The sequence below is a fragment of the Malaclemys terrapin genome, chromosome 12 (assembly GCF_027887155.1).
Source record: "Malaclemys terrapin pileata isolate rMalTer1 chromosome 12, rMalTer1.hap1, whole genome shotgun sequence".
Classification (NCBI taxonomy): Eukaryota; Metazoa; Chordata; order Testudines; family Emydidae; genus Malaclemys; species Malaclemys terrapin.
In genome coordinates this window covers 28,897,238-28,922,717 of record NC_071516.1, presented here as the reverse complement: position 1 = coordinate 28,922,717, position 25,480 = coordinate 28,897,238, and the positions used below count along the sequence as shown (strand labels likewise).

Genomic DNA, 25,480 nt, shown 5'->3' with positions numbered 1-25,480 from the left:
GGGAGGTCTAGGTTGGATATTAGGAAAATCTATTTCACTAGGAGGCTGGTGAAGCACTGGAATGGGTTACCTAGGGAAGTGGTGGAATCTCCATCCTGAGAGGTTTTTAAGGCCCAGCTTGACAAAGCTCTGGCTGGGATGATTTACTTGGGGTTGGTCCTGCTTTGAGCAGATGACCTCTTGAGGTCTTTTCCAACCCTAATCTTCTATGATTCTATGAATGAGCAGAATCCTACATTAACACCAGCTACAGCAGCTTCCCGCCTGTTCGATTTCTCCTTATAAATATGCTAATAATCTATTTCTTCCACATTCCCCTTTTTTCAAATGCCATGTGCCTGAGATGTAATAAACATGCTTTGTTCTGAGCCCTGTAACACTGTCCTCCAGAGGTACAATGCAGCAGAGTAGGGCTGCTGCCAGTGGCTCTGCATCCTCAAAGTGGCATTGGCAAATTGATGATCTCCTTTCTTGGTTAATGACCGTGCAGCAACACGAAGAGGGCTGGGAAGCCAGAAGACACAGGACCTGTGGTGCTTACAATCTTAAGACATGGCATCTCAGCTCCTGATCCCCAGCCAGCTTGGACACCTTCCCTTTACAAGGAAATGCTTATTCAAGTTTGGTGATGATGGGTGTAGAACGTGGAGGTTGACATAGAAGAGGGACAAACTGAAAGGAGATCAGAGGAGAGCAGCTAAAATGATTTAAAGTCTGGAAGAACTATCACACGAGGAAAGCTTAAGGCATGCATCACTACTTAGCCTGTATTCAGTGCTTTGCAATCATTAATTAACCCTCGCAACATGCCTTGACACAGATGACATTGCATCAAAGAGATGTTAGGAGATTTGCTCAAACCCACAACGTGAGTGGCGGAGGAGAGAATCACTGCCCTGTCCAGAACCTAATCCATTACATCTGACTCCTGAGTGCAGACACCAGAACGACCTACAAATATCTGGAGAGTCTATCAGCACTTCCTGAGGAGGCAAGAGAATTTCTGGAGGCGGTGCAAGGGGACAGAACTAGAAGTAAAGGGAAGCATTTGAGACAAGGACCATTTAGGCTAAATATCAGGGAAGAGTTCCTAATGGTAACATCTCTCAGCCTCCCAACCAAGTGGCGAATCACCCTCACATGGGGCATTTGCAACTAGACTGTGGACTATGTGCTATTAAATATACTGGAGGCGACAATCCTGAGTCAGCCAAGCAGATGGATTAGGTGTGTCATAGCAAGTCTTCTCTGTCTTCTGGTTGCATGGCTAAAACTGGTCCAGGCTACTCCAAGGTTCTTTTTCATCCTTAGATCCATTTAAAAGAACAGTGTCTGGATTTCTCTCCTTCTCAGGTACTTTTTCCTTCTCAAGTTTTTTTAGCCTCCTTTGTTTCCCTTAAAAAGCAGATGACGACTCTGGGAATGCCACAGAAAATATTATTCGGAAATAGAAGTTTAAATGCTGGCCTGCCCTTCTGCATTCACCATTTGGGAGTATCCAGTGACCTGGGGGCAGTTTTGCACTCTCAAGATGTGTGGACTGAGCTGCTGTCAATCAGAGGTCTAACTAACTACCTGGCACGTGGCCACAACTGAGGTAGACAGCTACATACCATCAGACTGGTGGGGCTTTTGCATGAACGCAGCATTTCCCACCTGAAGCTATAAGCCTTTTTGCATCATCACATTGTTTTCTCAGCTGAGAGCTCAAAACCAAAGATCAGGGCTCAAGTAGGAAGTGACAAGTTACCATTTGCCTGCAGCCAGAGCAGCTGGTGCTGTGATACTATCAACTAAGTAGCACTGGGACATGGCCTATACTTGGATGGGAGACCTGCAAGGGACATTGGGTACTGCAAGTAGTGATGCTGGTAGTTCACTAGGAGTGTTCTGCCTTCTCGGTCCATTCTGAGCATGGAAGTAGGGGGCTGCTAGGGATGCTAAAGGTTTTCCCAATCACTGGTAGTTACTAAAGATCCCATGTCAATTTTTGCAAGAGCAGGGATGTTAAACAAGCATCATGGCCACTTTGCCTTCCTAAAATTCATCCATGTGCTTCACTGGATCCAGGACTTGTCTCTACTTTCTATCCCAAAGCACTGGGCAGTGTGGCACTTTGTGTTCTGCTGTGTTACAACCAGAGGTGGTGGCAGCATTACACATAGGTGATCCCATCTCTAAAATAAAAGGCCAGATCCACTTCACTTATGCCCACTAAACAATACTTTAGTCTGCCGTCTGAACTGTCTTTAATGAGACCACTCAGCAAAACAACACAATATGAGTGACTTGTACTGGGTCAGCTCATTATCAGGCAGGGACGAGCTGCATGTGGCACAAACTGATTTGAGGGTCTCCTTAGCATCATTCAGATCCACCCAGTGCAATCTGCTCCCAGCACTCCATGCCTTGAGGAGTTCAAACAAAGACACACACAGAACCTGGCCTCTTTCTCTCACTGCCAGGGAATGGTATCCAGGGGATAGGCAGCAGGACAATGGGACCCAATGGGCCAGGCAGCCTCAGAGACACCTCATCCATTGTAAAGTCACATCTATGCCCACGGTTGACATCACAGAAGCTCCTTGACTTCTGACACAACTGGCTCAGTAGGGTCAGTACCAGCTGGCTAGGAAGGAATCACAAGATGGGCAATTACAACTCCAGAAAGAAGGTGAAAAAAGCAAAGCAAGAGAAGAAGGAGAAGTGCCCAGATCTGGAGAAGGAAAAGGAGAAAGGGCGACTGGTTATCTATCTGAAAAAGAACAAGTCCACTGTAAGTGCCAGCCGGTGACTCGCCCGAGCTACAGGGTCATCCAATGCTCTCTGACAGCTTCACACCCCACCTGGCCACGCCCCTCATCCCACACAACATGCACAGTCGCTCCCCACACAACTGCCACAGACAGACACACGCTAGGCTCCAACCCCCTAACACTATCACCGCGTTCCATCTCTCCTGTAGAGAGACCAGAAAGAGGCTGACTGCTCTGTGGACTTGTGTCATAAGCAGGTTTCAAAACTAGAATAACTGGCTCTGGGCTAAGGCCCTTCTCTAGGTTTTTGCTGGCCCAGGGCTGACTTTTTTTTGGGGGTAGGGGTGCATTACGCTGGTGGGTCAAGTCGCGGTTTGTACATGTTGATACTGTTCACCGCATTGTACAGTGCCCAGGAATGCTGGTGACAAGACCATCATGAGTTCCTAATTGACAATGTATTTATATTAATCCTTCTTGAATAATTGGAATTCGAGCCCCTAGGCCAGCCACTGTCTTTCGCTCTCGGGGAAACAGGAATCCAAAACCCTGGGCAGGGGGACTGAGGAACGGTCCCCTAAAACACATTCATAACCCAGGGAAAGTCCCCAAAGACCATCACCCACTTCGCCTAATAAGAAGCCTTGGAATTTCCCATCAGCCAACTAGCAAACACCCTGCCCCTGCGGTGACTGTGAAGGGACCACTGACGCCGGGAAGATACTTTCCGGGAAGTAGCTCCAGTGTAGCTTCACTCTGCGGAACCATTAGCAGCGTAACTGACCACGTCTGCTCTCCAGGAGCACCTGGCCGAGGCTGGAGAGCTGAAACGGGAGGTCCAAAGAGCCAGGGGAGCAGCCCACGCCAATGTGACAGAACGCGTTGTTTGTTTCATTTATTCTACAGATCAAAGCGGTGCTGATTCCTCCTCTTGGGAAGCTGTCCCAGAGCCCAAAGACCCTCTCTCTGATCACCCTCCCTCCTGGTAGCAAAGTTAACATCTTTGGCAGATTGGAGCCAGGCAGCAAGAGGGGACAGGTTCCCCGGCCACCACAGCCATTCCCCTCATCAGCACGATTGGGAGCTGGAGATGGGGACATCCAGAAGATGAGGAGGATCCTGACCCTGTTTTTTATGGTGGAGTCTGACAAGGCCGAGGAAGGGGATTCCCTGGGCTCCAAGAACGGGGTGAGGTTCTGGTACACCGTAGACCCAGGCGCTGGGAGTGGATGGCCCAGGCTGTGAGCAGCCCAAGGAGCGTCACTGTCTCCAGCGACACTATAGCGCACGCTGGAACCAAGGAACCCATGGAAGGGGGAAAATAAACCAACCCGAGCATCTCAAATGCCTGGCTGTGTTTAGTATGTGTTCTGGGGCGTGGGAGGAAGGCAAGAAATATTAGAGCCTTACACTAAGGGTCTGGCACCAATGACCCCACCCTGCAGTCCTTGGCTGGAAAGAGGGCCTCCAGGAGACAGTGCAGTAGGTGGGGGATGGGGTGGGAGGTGAGAAAGAAATTGGCTTTGCAAAGTGAATGCTGCCGAGCTAGCCCTGGAGTCAGCTCCTTTTGGGGGTTCTGAGAGGTGAATCGACCAATGAGAAGGATGGCGGGTGAAAAGGCAAAATGCTTGGGAAGAAATTCTCATTGTATAAAGAGGGGACAGGAGCCTCACTCTATCAGCTGAGAACCAAGAAGGTGTGGGTTCCTGGCTTTCCTGGTGGAGTGGGAAGTGCAGGGCCAACTGCTTCCATGGGCAAACCTCTGGAATACGGACATACAAGGACGTCCATTCTGCATCGAGAGATGCTATAGAGCATTGTTAACCAGAGAAACTGGGGCTAAGAAAATGCTGGCACCTGGTCAACACAGTGGACTGGAAATCAGTCAGAGATCAGGAGTTACAGTAGTGTATATAGCAAGACGGGCGGCTTAGTGTTCCTATAACGTCCCGCTGTTGTGACTGATAGAAAGCAACAAAAGCATTGCTGAGCCATTTAACATTGACTTTTATTAGAAACTCATGCTAGCAAGTGCTTTCCTGTCTGCTAACAAACTACCCTTTGCTCTCTCTCCTTGTCAATCTGTGCTGCTAGTCATGCTCTGGAGTGGAGTTATATAATTGTGCAGTGCAGTCACACTGCGTGAACCAGGAGACAGCCCCAGCAGAAAGAGCTTTTTGCAGCGTGTAAAAGAAATTTGGATATTGCCACCCTCTTTCTCCCCAGGCTCTGGATCAGCGATCTTTAACTTCAGGAAGGAGAGACCCACAAGGCAGGTTTTTGGTGAATAAGAAAGCCACATCCCAGAAGCTAGTAGAATCACAGAATAGAAACGTAGGGCTGGAAGGGGCCTCAAGAAGTCATCAAGTGCAGCCCCCTGTGCTGTGGCAGGACCAAGTAAATCTAGACCATCCCTGGCAGATGTTTGTCCAACCTGCTCTTCAAAACCTCCAGTGATGGGGATTCCACAACCTCCCTTGGGCGCCTGTTCCAGAGCTTAACTGCCCTTAGAGTTAGAAAGTTTTCCCTAATATCTAACCTAATTCTCCCTTGCTGCAGATTATGCCTGTCACGTCTTGTCCTCCCTTGTGTGAACATGGAGAACAATTGATCATCGTCCTCTTTATAACAGCCCTTAACATATTTGAAGACTGTTAGCAGGTCCCTCCTCAGTCTTCTTGTCTCAAGACTAAACATACCCAGGTTTTTTAAACTTTCCTTATCGGTCAGGTTTTTTAAACCTTTGATCATTTTTGTTGCTCTCCTCTGGACTCTCTCCAATTTGTCCACATCTTTCCTTAAGTGAGGTGCTCAGAATTGGACATAGAACTCCAGTTAAGGCCTCATCAGTGCCGAGCAGAGCAGGGCAATTATATGTGACTTACATATGACACTCTTGTTAATACACCCCAGAATAATTTTTGCCTTTTTGCAGCTGCATCACATTGTTGACTCATATTCAATTTGTGATCTACTATAACCCGCAGATCTTTTTCAGCAGTACTACTACCTAGCCAGTTATTTCCCATTTGGTAGTTATGCATTTGATTTTTTTATGCCTAATTGTAGAACTTTGCACTTCTCTTTAGTGAATTTCATCTTACTGAATTCAGTTCAATTCTCTAATTTTTCAGGTTCCTCATGAATTCTAATTCTGTCCTCCAAGTGCTTGCAACCCCTTCTAGCTCTGTGTCCTCCACAGACTTTATGAGCACACTCTCCACTCCATTATCCAAGTCATTAATGAAAATATTGAATAGGACCGGACTCCACACTGACCCATGCGGAACCCCACTAGATACACCATCCCAGTTTGACAGCAAACCATTGATAACTACTCTTTGAGTGCAGTCATTCAACTCCTCATAGTAATTTCATCTATACCACATTTCCCTAGTTTGCTTATGAGAGTGTCATGTGGGACTGTGTCAAAAGCCTGACTAAAATCAAGATATATCACATCTACTGCTTCTCCTCTAGCCATCCACTAGGCCAGTAACCCTGCCAAAGAAGTAAATTAGGTTGGCTTGGCATGATTTGTTCTTGACAAATCCATGTTGGCTATTCCTTATAACCTTATTATCCTCAAGGGCTTACAAACTGATTGTTTAATAATTTGTTCCAATTTTTCCCAGGTATCAAAATTTGTCTGACTGGCCTATAATTCCCCAGGGTCCTCCTTGTTCCCTTTTTAAAGATATGTACTATGTTTTCTCCTCTTCAGTCTTCTGGGACCTCAGCCTTCCTCCAAGAGTTCTCAAAGATAATTATTCACGATTCTGAGATTACTTCAGTTTAAGCACCACATTTGAATTTGAATACATCTAGCATCTAAATAGTCTTTAACCTGATCGTTCCCTATTTTGGCTTATGTTTTGTTCCTGCAGAAGTGTTTGCTCTGTGCAGATAACTCTCCATGGGTGGAGTCCTGCACTCCTTACTCGGGGCATGGCTCTGCCAGATACTGTGCTAAGCACCAACTCCTGCTGAAGTCAACAGGGGCTGAGGGTGTGCAGCACTTTGCAGGATTTGTCTCCAAATTAATATGCAGACAAAGCTCAGGTAAAGACAAAGAAAAGAACATCAGATTTGGCCCCATCTGCCCTCTCCATTTCCCCACCTGGTGAGGGACTCTGAATAGAATTCTAAATGGATACCATCAATACCATTCAGCTGATGGCCTTATCCTAGTGGGACTGAGCTGTGTGTGGTGCTTAGCAAGAGATCTAGAACATAGCAAACAAGAATCAAGCCCTGGAGGCAAGAATAGGGGTGTGAAACAGTTTGCTGGGCTTCCCTACAATTCCTGTAGTTTCCTGTCTGTCCTCAACTGTTGTGTAGTTGCTATACATGGTTAAACAGCGCCTACATTCCACCACAGAGGTGGCTGCATTTCAGTGAGTGCGCATGACATGCTTCCTGTTGATAAATAATGTAAATAGCCTCTCTCATCCCAAAGGATCTTACAGAGTTTTACAAGCTGTCAGTGTAGGAATCACTTCACCCCTCCCTTTGTAAGGAACACAACGGCTGTTTAACAGCACATAGCAACATGACTGAATTTAGGACAGTGGGCTGGGACCTTGCCAGGGTCTCTGCAGTGTCATCCCTACCTGTGGAAAGGGCTGCTTGGGTCTGATGCCCATGAGGAGTCAGGGCTTTGGTATTACAATGCAGTCTACTGGCATCACCAGTTTCAGCACACACACACGCAGGTCTATGAGGTCATGGGAGCTAACAATCCCTTCTTAGGAACAGAAGCCACATGGGGTAGGGGAAGATTCCAGAACTCCCAGGACAGCGTCCCCCCCACTGGGACCCCTCCTTCCTCACCAGCAGTTCCAGGCCACACCCGGGAACCCTAACATCTATCCTAGGCCAGCTCCAAGAGGATCCAGGGGTCAGAAGGAAGGGGAGATGAACACATGGAAATCATCAGGTGAGGGCGTCATACCATACATGACTCCATCCCAACAGGGAGGGTATCAGAATCTGGGTTTGTGTGGGGCTGCAATCAGGGAGCAGTTCCAACACATCTCCCCCAGAGGAAATGATGCTCTTTTAGAGAGGGGTGCCCTAAATGCAACATAAAGACCCTTTCAGAGCCCTAGAACGCACCCAATGGCCACCCTCACCCTGTGACAAAACCGAGCTGCAGGGTTTTATAGCTGGGGAATCTGAACTTTAGGAAGTTTCTAGGGCCAGTCAACATGGTTGAGCACATTTGGGTTGGAATTCAACAACGCATGAACATTTCTTTGCCAAGTGCCAAGCTGCCCAGGGGAGCTCTCAGCAATGAGGCCACCGCTGCTATCAACCCATTCAGCCGGAGGCAGTGTAGGGTGGAGAAAGAAAACAGGAGAGATAAGTGAGAAGAGGATGGCATGGAGGAGACTGCAGAACATCAGGTTTAACTATATGATCGTGTTAGATAAGCTTTCGTGGGTAAGAACCTCACTTCTTCAGATGCACTTGCATCTGAAGAAGTGAGGTTCTTACCCACGAAAGCTTATGCTCCCAATACTTCTGTTAGTCTCAAAGGTGCCACAGGACCCTCTGTTGCTTTTTACAGATTCAGACTAACACGGCTACCCCTCTGATACGTGTTAGATAAGGTAACCCCAAATGGTGCCCGGCAAGGTCGTCCGGTAAGGGCTGGCCAGAGCAATGTCATTCCATTTCGATGGAGGATTTCATTATTTTGAAATCTTGTTTTGTTCCGATGGAGAATGAAAATCAAAAACTTCAAAGTGCTTCACAAAGGGGAATGGAGCTTCGGCTGTGGGGCAGTCCACCTGGTGGGCTGCCCAGGACCGTGGATCCCTGACACCAAGGCAGTCTGTCTGCATGGCTGTCCCAGAGCCACGGACCCTGGGAGCCTACAGCTTCCAGGCTTTGGACCCCCTGCCACCTGCCTGGTGGGCTGCTGAGGAGTGGGGCGGAGAGTAGGCAAGTTTCTGATGGATCCTGCCAGGTTTTCGGAGGAATTTCATCAAAATCAAACCATTTCCTCAAAATGTTTTGATCTCAACAATCTGCAAAATCCAACAAAAAACATGTCGTTGGAATTTTTCCAACCAGCTCTACTCCCTACATCACCAGAACCCCCTTTGCCGTGCGCCCATATCCTGGGTAGTTCTGCACTATTTAACGTGACCCAATATGGGGGGACAGACATTTTTAGGAGAGTTTCCCAACAGCACCAAGTGACCTCGTATCAGTGTGTGCCATGGACAGCCCTAGGACAGGGAGGGTATTATACTCTCATTTCTCAGAGGGTTCCACCATAAGGTGGAGAAGATCCCTCCATGCCAAGCCACAATTATCAGCTGCTCACAATTTTCCTTAAACATTTCTTTTGGGAGCGAAATTTCACACCATAGCCCAAAGCTGGGGGCTTTGTTTTTTAATTTGAACAAAAACCATTCGGTCCTTTCTGAGGTGCATGTAAGGGGGGTAGGGGTGGGAAGGCTCTATGACCATTTGATAGGCTAAGACAAGTGTTAAAGGCCTGAACACTGTTACCTCTAACGGATCCACAGCCCCCATGGAGGAATGCGTGAGTTTGCCAGGTTTGCACAGCTTTGATTTGGAAAGAACAGTAGAAAATGTCACACTGAGCACACACAGAACGTCATTTTTAGCACCTATTAAAGATTGCCCTTCCCAATATGCATGCAGGTATCAATTGATGAGGGGGGAAATGCAGTTTTCAGGGAGAATCAGCACAAGGTCTAAGCACTATTTAAGTCTTTAGGATGAAGTGATACAGAGCATAGCATAGACCCTCTGTTCATAGCACAGAATCTCTGAGTTGTGATGTATTCTTAAGCAAATACATTGGCAATAAATTTTAGAGGGCTGTAGAACCTGATTTTCTAGCCCTACGTAGCCAAGCATCAGTGCATCTCTGGCCTCGTGCTCATTCTGCGTATTCATGGCTGCATGCATGGTGCACATTCTGCTTGGTACCCGCACAAGGCTAGACCGTTATCAAGCCACATTGACACACACATTGGGAGCTGCCACTTGCATGCGGCAGTGCTAAGAGAAATGCCCTACGACCAGTGTGGGGTCGGAAAACCAGCCCCAGGCTGTAGAAAGTGCACTACAGCCGAGATTTAAAGATAATGTGGTTGGGCAACCGAATCCCGTAGGCAGCTTTGAAAAATCTCAGCCTAGGAGCACCTGAGCAGCAGTTTGGATTGCCATTCTCCCAGATCATTCCTTGGGGCTCTAGGAGCACTGTCCCGTTGTGACGGGAGGCTGTTTCAATGCAACGTCTTGCTGAGCTGAAGTAGCAGCATAATTGTGTTTACATGACAAGGCACGACGAGATGGCCAAAAGTGTCCAACCAGACCAACTCCAGAAGGAGGCAACACCACGGCACATCCAAGTCACTGCTGCTGAGGACCTCCCGACTTATGGGCATGTCCTGACTCTCGATCATTGCGTTTCTCAGCTGTAATCCTGCATTAACAATGGGGTTGTATTTAACTGGTAATGTGATTAGACACTACATTATAGATAATCAGTTTGTTTTGTTGCAGGATGAGGCAAGCTTTCCAATTCCCTTCTTCCCTCTAATTCCTGACTGCGCGTCTCCCCGATCCCGACATCAGAGGTGGATAAAGCTCAGACAGTTTGGTGGTGCAGATAACGCTATGGGAAAGGTCGCGGTTGTTATCGACAATGGTAGTTGCTTCACTCGGGCCGGCTTTGCTGGAGAGGACAAGCCAAAGTCTGTGCTGAAGACCACGTCCATGCCTCCCACCGCCCCAGCTGTGATGCGGGAGACCCCATGCCATCTCACTGCCATTGGCTGTGGGACAGGCAGTGCCAGGGCATCCAAAACCCACCCGCTCAGGCACGGCATCATCACTGACTGGGAAGCCATGGAAAATCTGTGGAACCACCTTTTCTTCTGCGGACTGAGAACGTCCCCTGTGGAGCGCCCGCTGCTCATGACAGACTCTCCCTCCTGCCCCACAACCAATCGGGAGAAGGTGGCCGAGGTGTTCTTCGAGGCCTTCGGTGTTCCAGCCTTGCATGTGGCTAACACGGGGCTCCTCTCCCTCTGCTCCTGTGGCAGGGTCACTGGCCTGGCTGTGGAGGCTGGGGCTGGGGTGTCCCATGTCACTTCCATCTGTGGTGGGCAGATCTGGAGGAAGGCCACCTATCGCCTGGATGTGGCTGGGTTTTCCCTTTCCAAGCACATGCATACCCTGCTGATGAAGAGCTCCAATGACCCACAGCTACTATGTACCTTGCAGAAGACGACGGTGACCCAGCTGAAGAAGCAGTGCTGCTACGTGTCCATGGACTATGAAGGAGACCTCCAAGACAAAGCTCACCAGTTCCCAATGGGTTTTAAGACCCCTGATGGGCACTGGATAACTTTGGATAAGGAGCGGTTCTGCTGCCCAGAGCCACTCTTCCAACCAAAACTGCTAGACCAAAACTCTCCAGGCATTCACCTTTTAGCTTTCCAAAGCCTCCAGAAGGTGCCGGATGAGTGCAAGGGGGACATTATTGGTAATACTGTGTTATCAGGGGGCTCATCAATGTTTCCTGGCTTCCCTGAGAGGATGTGCTCAGAGCTGGATGCTTTGTTATATGGCAAAGGCTACCGGATTAAAATTCTGGCTGCGCCAAAGAGGAGTATAGCAGTCTGGGCTGGAGGGTCCATGGCAGCCTCACTTAAGTGCTTCCGGCATATGTGGATGACAAAGGGCGAGTACCAGGAGTACGGGGCAGCATATGTGCACAAAAAGTTCAATTAGTTTCTAATAAATAACCACTGTTTTGGCAGTCTGTCTGCCCAAAATGGTATAATTCTGTCTATACTATTAAAGCCAAGGCAGGAATGCAAAGGACTCTGTAACAAAGAAAAAGCAATGCATCTGGCATCCCAGTTTCCTGTCGTCTCTCCAGGGGCAGAGTTAAGGTTATCATTATCTGAGTGCATATTAGTGCATTGTTTGAGAAATACCATCTTACTCCTGGATTTCCTGAGTTTCTATTTCTGGGGCTGTCGATACACAAACTGGAACCAAAGCAATTAAACTGCTTTTAATTCACACCTATGATTATTTCAATGGAAGTCTCTGTGTGGCCACTCTTAATCTGAAACAAGCGTGGCCACATATAGGTTTATACCAAAATAACTGAAGCTGGCATGAATGAAAACTGATTTAATTATTTTGGTTCCAGTTTGCGTATAGACAACACTAAAACTATAGGGCCTTGCAGGGATACAAAGCACCCAACACTGATGTGTTGCTGCAACATTAACTTCACCTTAAAGTTTTGTTGGAGAATTTCCTTATTTTTTTTTAAAGTCCCTGAATTTCACTAGAAAGGATCTTTGTCCTGCAGATTGTAGAAGGAATCCCTAATCGAGCTGTACTTACGAATGCCAGGAAAAGAAACACCCCATTTGTCTACTGGACCCACTCCAGCAGAACTCAGAAGAGCCAAATGGAGCAGGGTTGGGAGGAGAGTAGTGGTGCGGGTGATAGCATATATAGAAAGCAGTCTTTCCCCATGTTGCCATAGCAAGATTCCTAATACAAAGTTAATAATTCTGGTTTTGACATTAAATGAGGTAAACTATGGTGGTGGACATCGGATCTCAGCTAGGGGAGGCTAGTTAGCTAAGTTTCTCTCTCTTGTTCTCTCGCATTTTCTTATAAAGTGACAAAAATTAAGAGACCTTTTCTGTTCTGAATACTATTTTTAGGATGCCATAACTCAGGAACCCCTTGTACATTTCTCTTCAAATCAAGCAGAAAAATTCTACCTTGGACCCAGACCCTGTCAGTTTTGAGGCTCAGGCAATTTTTGGTCTTGGATTTTAGGGACACTCAAGACCCAGTTCTCTGCAAGCATTGCTCCCCTGAAGTTAATGGAGTTATACCAGCATTCTCGTCTGACTCTAAGTTTGCCACTTTAGCTCTAGAGAGGCTGCTGCCTAGCAATATTCTGAGAAAGGGAAATATTATCACTGAATCCATAAGCTGAGTTTTCTTTGCAGATACTTCTTGCTCGGGGGACAGTGCAATGGGGTTGTGTATCTCAGAAGTGGTTTAGGGATGGCCTCAAACTTAATTCAAATCTGCAGAATGAAATTTATTCCCAGTACAACTATCCCCTCTACAGATTTTAACGCCACTCCAGCTCTTCATATCCAGGGACCAAGTCTCAGGGTCACACTCAGGGGCAAGTCTGGAAGTCACTGAATACTCACTGCAAAACTACATCTTGGTGACCTCACAGTGGGAGTTTGGTGGCTTTTACAACTGGCCTATTAGTCGGAGGCATATCTCCCAAGAGGCGGGAGGCAGCAGAATTACCCTGACCACCCTCCCAAGGAAGAGTGGCCGTTACCGTGAGGAAGCCCCAGCACGAGAAATTATATCTCGAGAAAGACAATCAGGAGGCCAAAGCAAGGGTAGGAGGAAAAGATCTGGAGAAGGAGGCAGTGTGATTCAAACACTGTTTTACATGAAGAAATTTGTAAGTATCCACTGAGGACATACCCTAGTTACCGGGATGTCACCATTAGGTTATTCACTGTTATTACTTGTCATTGTTTGCCAGTTTGCAGGGTGCTTTATGGATACAAAACCAGACAAAGGAGCTTACAACCATTAGCAAGAGGGATCAGTGGGCTAACCAAACACAAAAAGGAAGAGAGGAAAACACACATAACAGTCACTTACCATTGACACAACTCATACCCTGCAAACACAACTTGCATACACTACATACTCTGCTGCCACAGCAGGGGAAAACTGAACACAACATTTGGATTTGTCTACTAAGGTCCTTGTGGACTTTCCATTGGCCTCTGAGGGATACACTGACCCTGGCTATTCACCCGCTTAGCCCTCATACTAGTAAGGGAGAAGTAATGGGAAAATTTGTTACTTTCCAGACCAGCTCTGTGCATCCCAGCTCAAATAACCACCTCCCATCCCCCACTGGACTGTGCCACCCCCCAGTGATGGTCATACACCAGGGATGGGAAATCCTCAGCTGGCAGACAATCTGGGCTTGCCACCAGCACCAGCCTCAGCCCTCTGGGGTGAAAGGAAAGGAGACAAGGAGAAGGCAAAGCAGAGGTGTCACAACATAAGAAAGACCATGGGCTCAGTCTTGCTTCTAGTGGTCATGGTTTTTGAACTAGATGAGGGGTGTTTCCTGGACCCCCCTGATGGAGGGGGTCCCTTTCTGGTACAGACTACACTCCCTGCTCCTTGGTGAGGAGCTCTCTGGCTACAGTCCATGGCAGAAGCATTGTCACCACTGAGGAGGCTCAGGAAGTAGGAAAATGAGCATCTCAAATGACTGACTGTGGCTAAAACAGAATCTATTATTTACTGACTTACTCCTAGGAGGTAGAATTGACACTCTTTCTGTAGAAGAGATGTCCAGTGCCCAAGCATTCTATTGGTGTCTACACAATAAACTCAGATAATACAGAGCGGTCTTTCCCTTTGCAATTCTTTCATGATCAGTAATATCATCCAGAAGGCAAAACACGGGCCGAGATCAGAAGGGCAATATTTCAAATGGTGTCACACACTTCTCATGCCCCTTCCCAGGCCTCCAAACATTTGCAATGGAACACAGTGACTGAGGAAACAGATATGTGATGGCTTGTCAAAGTTTTGTAACACGAAATGCCTGTTTGTGTGTGCGAAGGCAGGTTTGTAGGGGTGTTCCCGCTGTCCCTGGACATGATTATCTGGGCTAGAATACTGCCTGTTGCCCCCATTATCCCGAGACCACCATCTTCCAGCACTCTGCGGAAGGGCTTAACTCTAAACCACACATTGCGGGCCTGATTTTGAAACAATTTAGGGATGCAATTTTATACACAAAAAACACAGACCCAGTTGTGTGCCTAATTTGCATGCAAAATGACTGCAACTGCACAAGCAATTCAAGTAAGGGCATCCTCCTGTGGCTAATCAGACGTATTTGCATGTGTGATTACCCACGTTCTGCATCTGATCTCCTGTAAGTCAATATTCTGGGCTGGCACACACCTGAACACGATCAGGCCAGTCACCTCTATGCTCCTCACTGTGATGCCCAGAAGAGCAGACAGAGCTGTGGTTTCAGGGAGCAATTCAAATAACATTTTCACAATGCATTGAAGGTTTTCTTCAGACCAAGTTATTTATCTGTGCAATCCTTTTTCTACAATATTCCTTTAGAGGAGCTAGACTATTCTCCCCCAGGGCTGCCTTCGCCAGCCTGCTCCTTTCCAGGGGTCTCTGCACCATCATCAATGTCATTCTTTCATTAACCTTTGAATCCCTCCCCATAGAGTTACTCTCTCACTGGTCCCATTTGTTGTCCTTCTCCTCCCTTCGTGGTTCACCCCATGGCTCCTCCATTTCCTTTGTTGCCTCGATGGTTGCTCTGCCCATTCCCCATCACCCCCCTCTTCACCGACCCCCGGCTGCAAGAAGTGGTCTGGTCTCCCCTCCGTCTCCTCACTCCAGGCAGCAGTTTTCTATCCCAGCAGACTATCCAACACAACCTCTATCAGCTGCAAGGCCAGTTCTGTAACACTTACATTGGGCAGCACTTACTTTGATGGGGCTGCTTATGACAGGCTAGGTCTACACTTAAAACTTATACCGGCATAGCAACGTTGGACCACACCCCAGCAGTATAAACCACACCCCAGCAGACATGGCTATGCCGACAAACCCCACAGTGTAGACGCAGCTATGTCAACGGAGCAGTGCTCCTGTCAGCATAGACACTGTCTTTCCGCGAGCTGGTGTTCTTACACCATCCAAAAAGCTCCTTCTATCAGTGTGCACTGCGTGTACATGGAGCCCATGGTCTCCCTTATGTTGTGTATGTTTAAGCCCCTTCGCTTTCAGTTTAAACCGATTTTTACCAAAAAATTCCTGGGTTTTACAAATAGTATTATTCATTTTCTGATTTTCACCCTACTTTAATATCATTCAAATTAGGGCTGTCAAGCAATTAAAAAAATTAAGTGTGATTAATTGTGCGACTAATCACGCTGTTAAACAATTAGAGAATACCATTTATTTAAATATTTTTGGATGTTTACTACATTTTCAAATACATTGATTTCAATTACAACACAGAATACAAAGTATACAGTGCTCACTTTATAATTATTTTTTATCATAAATATTTGCACTGTAAAAAAAGAAATAGTATGTTTCAGTTCACCAAATACAAGTACTTTAGTGCAATCTCTTTATCATGGAAGTTGAACTTAGAAATGTAGAAAAAATGTACAAAAAATGTACAAAAATAACTGCATTCAAAAATAAAACAGTGTAAAACATTAGAGCCTACAAGTCCACTCAGTCCTATTTCTTGTTCAGCCAATTGCTCAGACAAACAAGTTTGTTTACATTTGCAGGAGATAATGCCGTCCGCTTCTTGTTTACAATGTCACCTGAAAGTGAGAACAGGTGTTCTCATGGCACTGTTGTAGCTGGTGTTGCAAGATATTTACATGCCAGATGTGCTAAAGATTCATATGTCCCTTTGTGCTTCAACCACCATTTCAGAGAACATGCATCCATGCTGATGATGGGTTCTGCTCGATAACAATCCAAAGCAGTGCAGACTGATGCATGTTGATTTTCATCATCTGAGTCAGATGCCACCAGCAGAAGGTTGATTTTCTCTTTTGGTGGTTCAGGTTCTGTAGTTTCTGCATCGGAGTGTTGTTCTTTTAAGATTTCTGAAAGCATGCTCCTCACCTCATCCCTCTCAGATTTTGAAAGGCACTTCAGATTCTTAAACCTTGGGTCGAGTGCCGTAGCTATCTTTAGAAATCTCACATTGGTACCTTCTTTGTGTTTTGTCAAATCTGCAGTGAAAGTGTTCTTAAAATGAACAACATGTGCTGGAACATCAGCCAGACTGCTATAACATGAAATATATGCAGAATGCAGGTAAAACAGAGCAGGAGATGTACAATTCTCCCCCAAGGAGTTCAGTCACAAATGTAATTAACACATTATTTTTTTAACAAGCATCATCCGCATGGAAGCATGTCCTCTGGAATGGCAGCCAAAGCATGAAGGAGCATATGAATGTTTAGCATATCTGGCATGTAAATGCCTTGCCATGCTGCCTACAAAAGTGTCATGTGAACGCCTGTTCTCACTTTCTGGTGACATTGTAAATAAGAAGACGGCAGCATTATTGCCTGTAAATGTAAACAAACTTGTTTGTCTTAGCGATTGGCTGAACAAGAAGTAGGACTGAGTGGACTTGTAGGCTCTAAAGTTTTACATTGTTTTGTTTTTGAGTGCAGTTATGTAACAAAAAAAAATCTACATTTGTAAGTTTCACTTTCATGATAAAGCGATTGCACTACAGTACTTGTATGAGGTGAACTGAAAAATACTATTTCTTTTCTTTATCATTTTTACCGTGAAAATATTTGTAATAAAAAATAATATCAAGAGAGCACTGTACACTTTATATTTTGTGTTGTAATTGAAATCAATATATTTGAAAAATGTAGAAAAACATCCAAAAATATTTGATATATTTCAATTGGTATTCTGTTCCTTAACAGTGCGATTAATCACAATTACATTTTTTGAGTTAATTGCGTGCAATTAATCGACAGCTCTAATTCAAAAATATAAAAATCTTGTTTTATTAGGAAACTACAATATTTTGCATGAGCTATATCTATTACGATAATACATTAGTCTGTGTGTATATGCAAAGCTGCCTGTTGAAGTAAGACTGTATTAGTCTAGAAGATACACACAATAAACAGGCACGCATGCAAGCTCTGAAGTGCGTGCACATTTGAACGTACTGATGAATCTCACTCTCACCACATACACATTTCAAGTGGTTAGCAGATAACGGGTTAAAGATCTGACATACTAAAATGGGAAAAAAAACAAAGATCTGTATCAGATCCATTTCAGAGCACAAGGAAGTATTTGAAAGTTTTAAAACAACAAAAACAGAAGAAAAGGATGAAGTTGAGTGTATGAGTCGCAAATAGTGTGGCCCAATTATTAAATGTAAATATTTATAGGCTAATAGTTCTAAGTCTACAACAGTAAACTGTTTATTCAAATGAAAAGTTTTATCTGGAGATTAGAGATATATTGTGCTCTTAAACTCAGAGGTGGCATTGTGTTTTGAGTTCTGTTTTAGTTCAGCAGCAAACCACATTGATGAGCAGAACTCAAAGCATTAATCTACGGGATACTTTCTCCCCCTCCCTCCGCTGTCCTTCCATCCACCAAAATAAACCCCGGTATTTACCCAGAAAAATTATTAATAGTTTTTTGCACTGATTTTCATCTGTTTTTGTTGCTGTGGTAATAAACAAGGGTAAATTCCCAGGAAAAATTAAATAAAAAAAAATGAAAACAAAGGGCCCTATCTATCCTGTAGTGCTTCAGTGTAGACATGTACAACAGTGAGGGAAGGAGTTCTCTCATTGCTGTGCGTAATCAACCTCCATGAAAGGTGGTAGCTAGATCAGGGGTGGCCAACCTGTGGCTTCAAAGGTTAATATGCGGTTCTGCAGACGTTAATATGCGGCTCCTTGCATAGGCGCTGACTCCAAGGCTGAAGCTACAGGCGCCAACTTTCCAATGTGCTGTGGGGCACTCACTGCTGAACCCCCTGCTCTGCCCCGGGTCCTGCCACCACTCCACCCCTTCCCCAAGGCCCCTGCCCCTTCCCCCGAGCCTACCATGCCTTCGCTCCTCCCCCGTTCCCACCAAAACAGCTGATTGTAGCAGGAGGGAGGCATGGGGAGGGAGGGAGTGATGCTGATTGGCAGGGCTGCCGGTGGGCAGGAGGCATTGGGGGCTGGAATGGGGTAGTGGATGGGGGGCTGCTGACGTATTACTGTGGCTCTTTGGCAATGTTCATTGGTAAATTCTGGCTCCTTCTCAGGCTCAGGTTGGCTAGGGTTACCATACGTCCGGATTTTCCCGGACATGTCCGGCTTTTGGGGGCTCAAATCCCCATCCGGGGGGAAATCCCCCAAAGCCGGGCATGTCCGGGAAAATCGGGAGGCTCGGCCGGGGCCTCTTTGTGCGGAGCCGGGGGCATGGTGCCCGGCCGGGAGCCGGGCCGGGGGCCAGGCCGGGCCAGGGTCGCAGTGCTGGGCCGGTCTGGGCCCGCGGGGCCGGGGAGCCGGGCCGGGCCCGCGGGGCTGGGAGCTGAGCCGCGGGGCTGGGAGCCGGGGGCCGGGGGCCGGGGGCCGGGGGCCGGGGGCCGGGCCGGGCCCGCGGGGCTGGGAGCCGAGCCGCGGGGCTGGGAGCCGGGGGCCGGGCCGGGCCCGCGGGGCTGGGAGCCGGGGGCCGGGCCGGGCCCGCGGGGCTGGGAGCCGGGGGCCGGGCCGGGCCCGCGGGGCTGGGAGCCGGGGGCCGGGGAGCCGGGGTCGGGGAGCCGGGCCCGCGGGGCTGGGAGCCGGGAGCCGGGCCCGCGGGGCTGGGAGCCGGGCCGGGGTCGGGGAGCCGGGAGCCGGCCCGCGGGGCTGGGAGCCGGGGGGTGCGCCGGGGGTGGTCGGCCAGGGCCCGAGCCGACCCAGGCTGGAGCCGCCGGGGGCCAGCCTGGGCCGCGCCTCCTCCCCCCCCCACTCCCCCTTACCTGCTTCAGGCTTCAAGCAGGGGAGGGGGCGGAGACTTTGGGAGGGGGCGGAGTTGGGGTGGGGGCGTGGGCGGGGCTGGGGCGGGGCCGGGGCCCCCGGGAGTGTCCTCCATTAGGAGGCACAAAATATGGTAACCCTAAGGTTGGCCACCCCTGAGCTAGATCAACGGAAGAATTCTTCTGTCGACTTAGTGGTGTCTATCCCAAGGCTTGGGTCTGGGTCAGCTTAATTACATGGCACAGAGTGTGAAATTTTTCAGTCCTGAGCAATGTAGTTCAGCTGACCTACATTTGTAGCGTAGACCAGCCCTCCGTAGTGTAGATATAGCCTAAGTGCTACTCAAGCACAGTAAGGGTAACAGACCTGAGCCCATATACTATTGCTGTGGTAGCACTGGACAGGGAGAAGAAGACCTCATCCCCTGGGCAGCTGGAGTGCATGCATGCGAGAGAGAGGAACATAAGTGAACTCAATAACTATTGCTTTTTCCCTAGTATCCTATCTGCAGTGAGTCACTGAGCTCCTTTTTGAGTCACTTCTAATTTCCAGTCCATTCAAACTTTCCAGCCTCAAATCAAATTACAGCCAGAAGATCTGCTGTGTTCAAACACTGCTCAGCCAGAACAAGGAGGGGAGAGGAACATCATGAAATAGTGAACCCCTTCAAATCACAGGCTCCCTGCTCGGTGTGAACTCTGAGTCACTCAGACTGGAGGAGAAATGAATCACCGAAAATATCAGAAGCCTGTCAGACTTTTCCCCTTGCTGGGTGTTGTGAATTTGCTAGCGAAACGTCTGTGCGGGGGTGTGTGTGTGTGTGAGGGGGGAGTGTTGTATATAATGAGGATCCAGGCTCACTCAAGCCTAACGCCTGAGGGCTTGTTCAGTCCTGCTCATTGGGGCTGTAGATTTGGGAGAACCCACACCTGGGCTTTTATACACATCCACGTTTGTGAACAGTTCACATGTCAGACAGGAATGTCGCAACAGACCAATGGTCTCGAGTCCAGGAGCCATGACTAGGAGGCAGGGCGGATCAATGGATAGAGTTCTAACCTCAGCCCTGCCACTGGCTTGTTGCAAGACCTTGGGCAAGTTACTGCCCCTTTCCTGTACCTCAGTTTCCCCAAATTAAAATGAGTGAATGTCCACAAAAGTGAATTAAGGTTGCAAAATCAACAATGTTTCATTTTGCTATACCTGGATTCCACTGGGCTAAGAGCCACCTTCCAGCTGGCACAGAATTCTTCTTTCCAAAGGGACTGGCACGTCCATCCCCTCCTCTGCTCTGGCTGATGAGAAGCTGCGGTTACCTCACAGCAGGGAGGTTTAGGGATGATTACCTTGTCTCCTGCTGTTGCTACAGCTGCTCCTCACTGGGAATGAACAGATGGCCTTCCTGAGTCCCCGCAGTTACCAGTGCTCCCTGGAAATGCCTGCCATCACTTGATGAGGTGAAAAGGAAGGGACCTTTGGCCAGACAAACTCTTAGTGAAACTCCACATACAGGGTTAAATTCACCCCCTGTGCAATGGGTTAGCACAAGGTTCACCCACCATTTTAAAGCAATTTGAGCCCCGAGACGGTTCTCACTTGTACTGGGGGCTGAAATGGCCTCCAGCGTCCCCTAGGACTGGGGGATGGCAAGAATAGCATAAAGCCAGCTGTGCCCCCCCTCACTGGCAGGGCCGGCTTTAGCAAGAGTGGGGCCAGATTCCTGGGGGCGGGGCTTGCAGCAAGCCCCGCCCCCAGGAATCGGGCCGTGTTCCGGCTGGAGCTCCGGCCAGGGTCGCGGGGCTTGGGTCCGGCCCGGAGCCGAGCTGTGGGGGCTGGAGCCGAGCCGAGCCGAGCCACGGGGGTGGGCCAGGCCGGAGCCGAGCCGAGCCGAGCTGAGCTGAGGGGGCCGGCCCGAGCCAAGCCAAGCCGAGGGGGCCGGGCCCGAGTTGAGCCGAGCCGAGGGGGCCGGGCCCAAGCCGAGCCGAGCCAGAGCCGAGCCGAGCCAAGCTGCGGGGGCCGGGCCGAGCTGCGGGGGCCGGGCCAGTAGGGTTACCATACGTCCGGTTTTTCCCGGACATGTCCAGCTTTTCGGCAATCAAACCCCCATCCGAGCAGAATTGCCAAAAAGCCGAACATGTCCAGGAAAATGCCGGCCGGGCACTTCCCCTCCCGCGGCAGCTCTGCTCCTCCCCCGACTCTTCGGCTCTGTTTAAGAGCGAGCACTACGGGCTTCGGGCAGCCCCCATGCCTCCGGACCCTGCGCCGCCGGAGCCCGGGAGGGGAAGTGCCCGGCCAGGGGCGCAGGGTCCGGAGGCATAGGGGCTGCCCGAAGCCCAAGCACTATCAGCTTCACGGTTTGCCGGGCAGCCTCCAGACCCTGCGCCCCCGGCTGGGCGCTTCCCCTCCCGGGCTCCAGCTGCGCTGGGGAAGCGCCGGACGGGGGCGCAGCGTCTGGGGGCTGCCTGGCAAACCGTGAAGCCGGTAGCACTCGGGCAGCCCTTTCCGCGTGGCTGGGAGTGGGAGGGAGGAGGGGGCGGAGTTGGGGCGGGGCTGGGGTGGGAAATGGGCAGGGCCAGGGCCCCATGGAGGGTCCTCTTTTTTTATTTGTCAAATATGGTAACCCTACGGGCCAGGCCGGAGCCGAGCCGGGTCAGAGCCGCTGAGGCCGGAGCTGCTCGGCCGGGGGGCTAGGAGAGCCTGTTTGACCTTGGGCAAGTCACTCAGCCTCGCTGTACAGAAGGGGAACTGAGGCACAATGGGATTAACAACATTGCCCTGGCCCTGTGGGAACGTCTACACTGCACCTGGGAGTGAGGCTCCCAGCCTGGGTCCACAGACTTGTGTAGGTGGGGCTCATCCTAGTGTGCTAGAGAGCTGTGTAATTGCTGGAGCTCAGGCTCTCAGGCATCCCCCTCAGTCTCGAGAACCCAAGCCATGTCCACACAGCCATTTGTAGCGTACCTTGTGTATCCGGGCTGGGAGGCTCGCTCCCAGAGGCAGTGCAGGTGCGCCCCAGGGGAGTTGTGGGGATAAATACATGACAGCCTGTGAAGTGCTTTGAGATCCACCGATGAGAAATGCTATAGAAGAAGTGAGGATTATTAACAAACATGCAGCTAATTGCACTATTACAAGGGTGGATTCTGAAAAGCTAGACATGCCCCACCTTAGCATCTTTGCTTCAAGACCCAGCCCCCACCTTACAATAGCGCCAGGATACAACAGCACTCATGCATGGGGCTGCAACGTCGTCCACTCCAATGTGGCCTGGCCGCTCCTCTGTCATGAGCGCCTTCCAGTTGAGAACCCCGCACCACTGAATTACCCTTAGGATAGGAAGATCCCCTCCTTGTCACAAAGCCTAGCTCTGCAGCAATAATCCGTAACATTCATTTCTCCTGTTGCACAGCCTGGACTCAGTGTCATACAGAGGAGAAGAGGGGTTTATGATTTAACTGCGTCATTGGGAACACTCGCCCAAATCCGCTGAGTAACCCGGATTACATGGAGTGGGAAACATTTCTGTCAGGAGACAAAAACCCCAGAGGACACGGCCATTAATTGAGCCAGTGTCCCCATGGCTTCAAATGTTCAAAAGTGTCAGGCCAGAGCCAGTTCTCCTCTCAAACATGAGGGGCAGGGGACAGCAGCTTCTCACCTCAGCCCCTGGGAGCGCACTTGGCAGAGGCAACGTTATTGCACATGTACTTTCTTCTGTGTTTTAAATGAACCTCCTCATTTACCTGCCAGGCCATGAATAAACACCTTCTAGAGAAGCAACTAAATGGGCCCCAGCCTTGGCTGCCTGGACAGGTCTCAGCTCTAGGTCAGCAAACCACAAAGCCGTTCAGTGGTGACGGGAGCTGAGTGTGGGCTAGCCAGGAACTTCCCACGTGGCTGGAGGTGGGCCAGAAGCAGGAAGTCTGGAGTCCGGTTCAGATTGAGCTCTCCCAGCATGTGGGGTGTTATTTGGAGTCCTGGGTCAGGGATTTGCAAATGCACCCCCAGCCACCAGGCAGCTGAGCATAAGGCAAAGAGTCTCAACCCAGGTTGGCTAACCAAGAGCAAGTCAGCACAGCGACAGATACAAACCACTTATCCTCATGCAAAGGGGTTTCTCTACCTGGAGGCTCAGATTGTACGCATCACTTGAGCCATCAGGATGTCCAGATCCTGTTCAAATGAATCCAACTCCCGAGACTGCTTTGAAAATCTCTGGCATGGTTTTAGTATGGCAGCACCCAGGCCTATGCTCTCTGCGTCTCCAGTACTCGGCGTGTCTGATTCTGAGCGGGGGGCGGCAGCAAGGGGGAAGGAACAGCTTTCCATCCTCTGATGAAACCATAGCTACGCAGTGTTCCCCACCAACTCCCCTGCCTCTCCTCCTTGGCTGGTGTGGCAAGAGCTCCCCCTGCTGTTTCAATCTCCTTTTGCCCCGGCTGTAAGGAAATCCAAATAAAGAGACTATTACAAAGGGATCAGGGCGTCGGTTTGGGGGGAACCCGAATATGGGCTGGGGATTCCTGGAGAGACTCCATCTGTGCACAGTCTCATTCTCTCTAGCTAAAGCTTTTGGTGCTGAAATCGCTGCCAACCTCATTCTTTTGTATTTGCTTGATTTGCACAAACTCAGACACTCTCTTCTGTTTACTGCAAAAGCCATCTGAAAATAATTACCCATGGACCCACTCTAGCATCCGCTGAGGAGGAAGGGTACAGAATGCTAATTTGTTGGCTCCCGATGTAGCCTTTCCAAGGGGCCCATTATTCATCCACTACAGTGATTCGCTACAAGCAAGCAGAGGAGAAACAGGTGTTCATAAATTATTTGAAAACAGGGCAACATAAAGCAGTAAAGAAAACAAAAGTTGTCTAGGTTTTAATCTGTCGGTCTCAAAGCACTTTACAAAGAGGACCAGCATCTTTATCCCCAGTTTACAAATGGGGAAACTGAGGCACAGAGGTGCAAAGGGACTTGCCCAGAAAGCCAATGGCAGGAGGAGGAATAGCTGAGCTTTCTCGAGTCCCAGTCCAGAGGCACTAGATAATAAGGCTGCACTTTCTTAGCCTGCTTTTCAGCCGGCGAACAGGTCTGATCGCCAGTTCTGCTTACATTGAGGTGCTGCCATGACAGGTAGACAGGAGGGGGGCCGGAAAAAAAGATTTATATTTTGGGGGAAATTTCAAGGTTTCAACACTTGTTTCCATTCCAGTGCAGAACAAAATGGAGACTTTCCAGATTTCTCATGAAAAACCAGGGAGCGCCCGTCCCAGAGCAGCCAAAAGCCCCGTGGCCAGAGCACTCCTCTGGCATGTGCGAGACCCGGATTGAAGTCCCCACCTTGCCTGATTTGGAGCAGGGACCTGAGCCTTGGTCGCCACATCCCAGGTGAGTGCCCAGCTCTGCGGCTGGAGCTGTTCCACTTGGGCTAAACAATCAGAGACGGACTCCACAGCCCAGCGGTTAGGACGTGCACTGTGTGGGAGAGCCTGGTTCAAGTCACTGCTCCAGAGCAGGGATATGATCCTGAGTCTGCCACAACCCAGTGGAGTGCACCAGCCACTGGGCTATTCTGGGGCATGGGTCTCCCTCTCGTCCCCCTGCCTGTCAGAGCTGATGAATTAGTATTGTCCTACACACAATGGTCCATGGTGTAGTTCCCCACCAGGCCTACTAGGGAGCCTTAGGCTCTCTGGGTGAAATTCACCTCTCCCTGCAAACAGGCCTTTGTGCAGGGAGTTAAGTGGGAGTTGGGGTATCTGAATTCACAACTCCCCCAACCTGCAGGCAGGCCCAGCCCTCTCACACCCTGGAGGTGCCGGGGGCTCCCAGCAGAAGCACAGATCTAGTGGCCCCTTACTTGACCTACCACTGGAGCTCTCTCCAAACCAGCCTCTTCTGAGCCAATGCCTGGTGTGCAGTCGCTGCCAAGTTGCCCCTTGCCAGACAGCCTCTCTGCCAGAGGCCACCCTGAGATGGATCAGGACAAAAAGTAAAGGCAAATCTCTGGGATTTGTAAACAAATCTGAAAATGGCCCCTGCCTCGGGCTTTATCCTGGTTTGTCCGGAAC

General features: G+C 49.2%; 2 protein-coding genes across 2 annotated transcripts in view; one reads left to right on the top strand and one right to left on the bottom strand.

Annotated features, from left to right (window-relative positions):
• Positions 1-25,480, bottom strand: part of NECAB3 (N-terminal EF-hand calcium binding protein 3) — a 133,915-nt gene that overhangs the window by 22,369 nt on the left and 86,066 nt on the right. The window lies entirely within an intron of this gene.
• ACTL10 (actin like 10) lies at positions 10,422-11,540 on the top strand. The gene has a single exon (XM_054046284.1). The coding sequence runs from the start codon at positions 10,422-10,424 to the stop codon at positions 11,538-11,540; it is 1,119 nt and encodes a 372-aa protein (XP_053902259.1).

What these genes read in the sequence shown, in the direction of transcription:
- ACTL10 (XM_054046284.1), top strand. Translation starts at nt 10,422, where the DNA reads ATGGGAAAGGTCGCGGTTGTTATCGACAATGGTAGTTGCTTCACTCGG.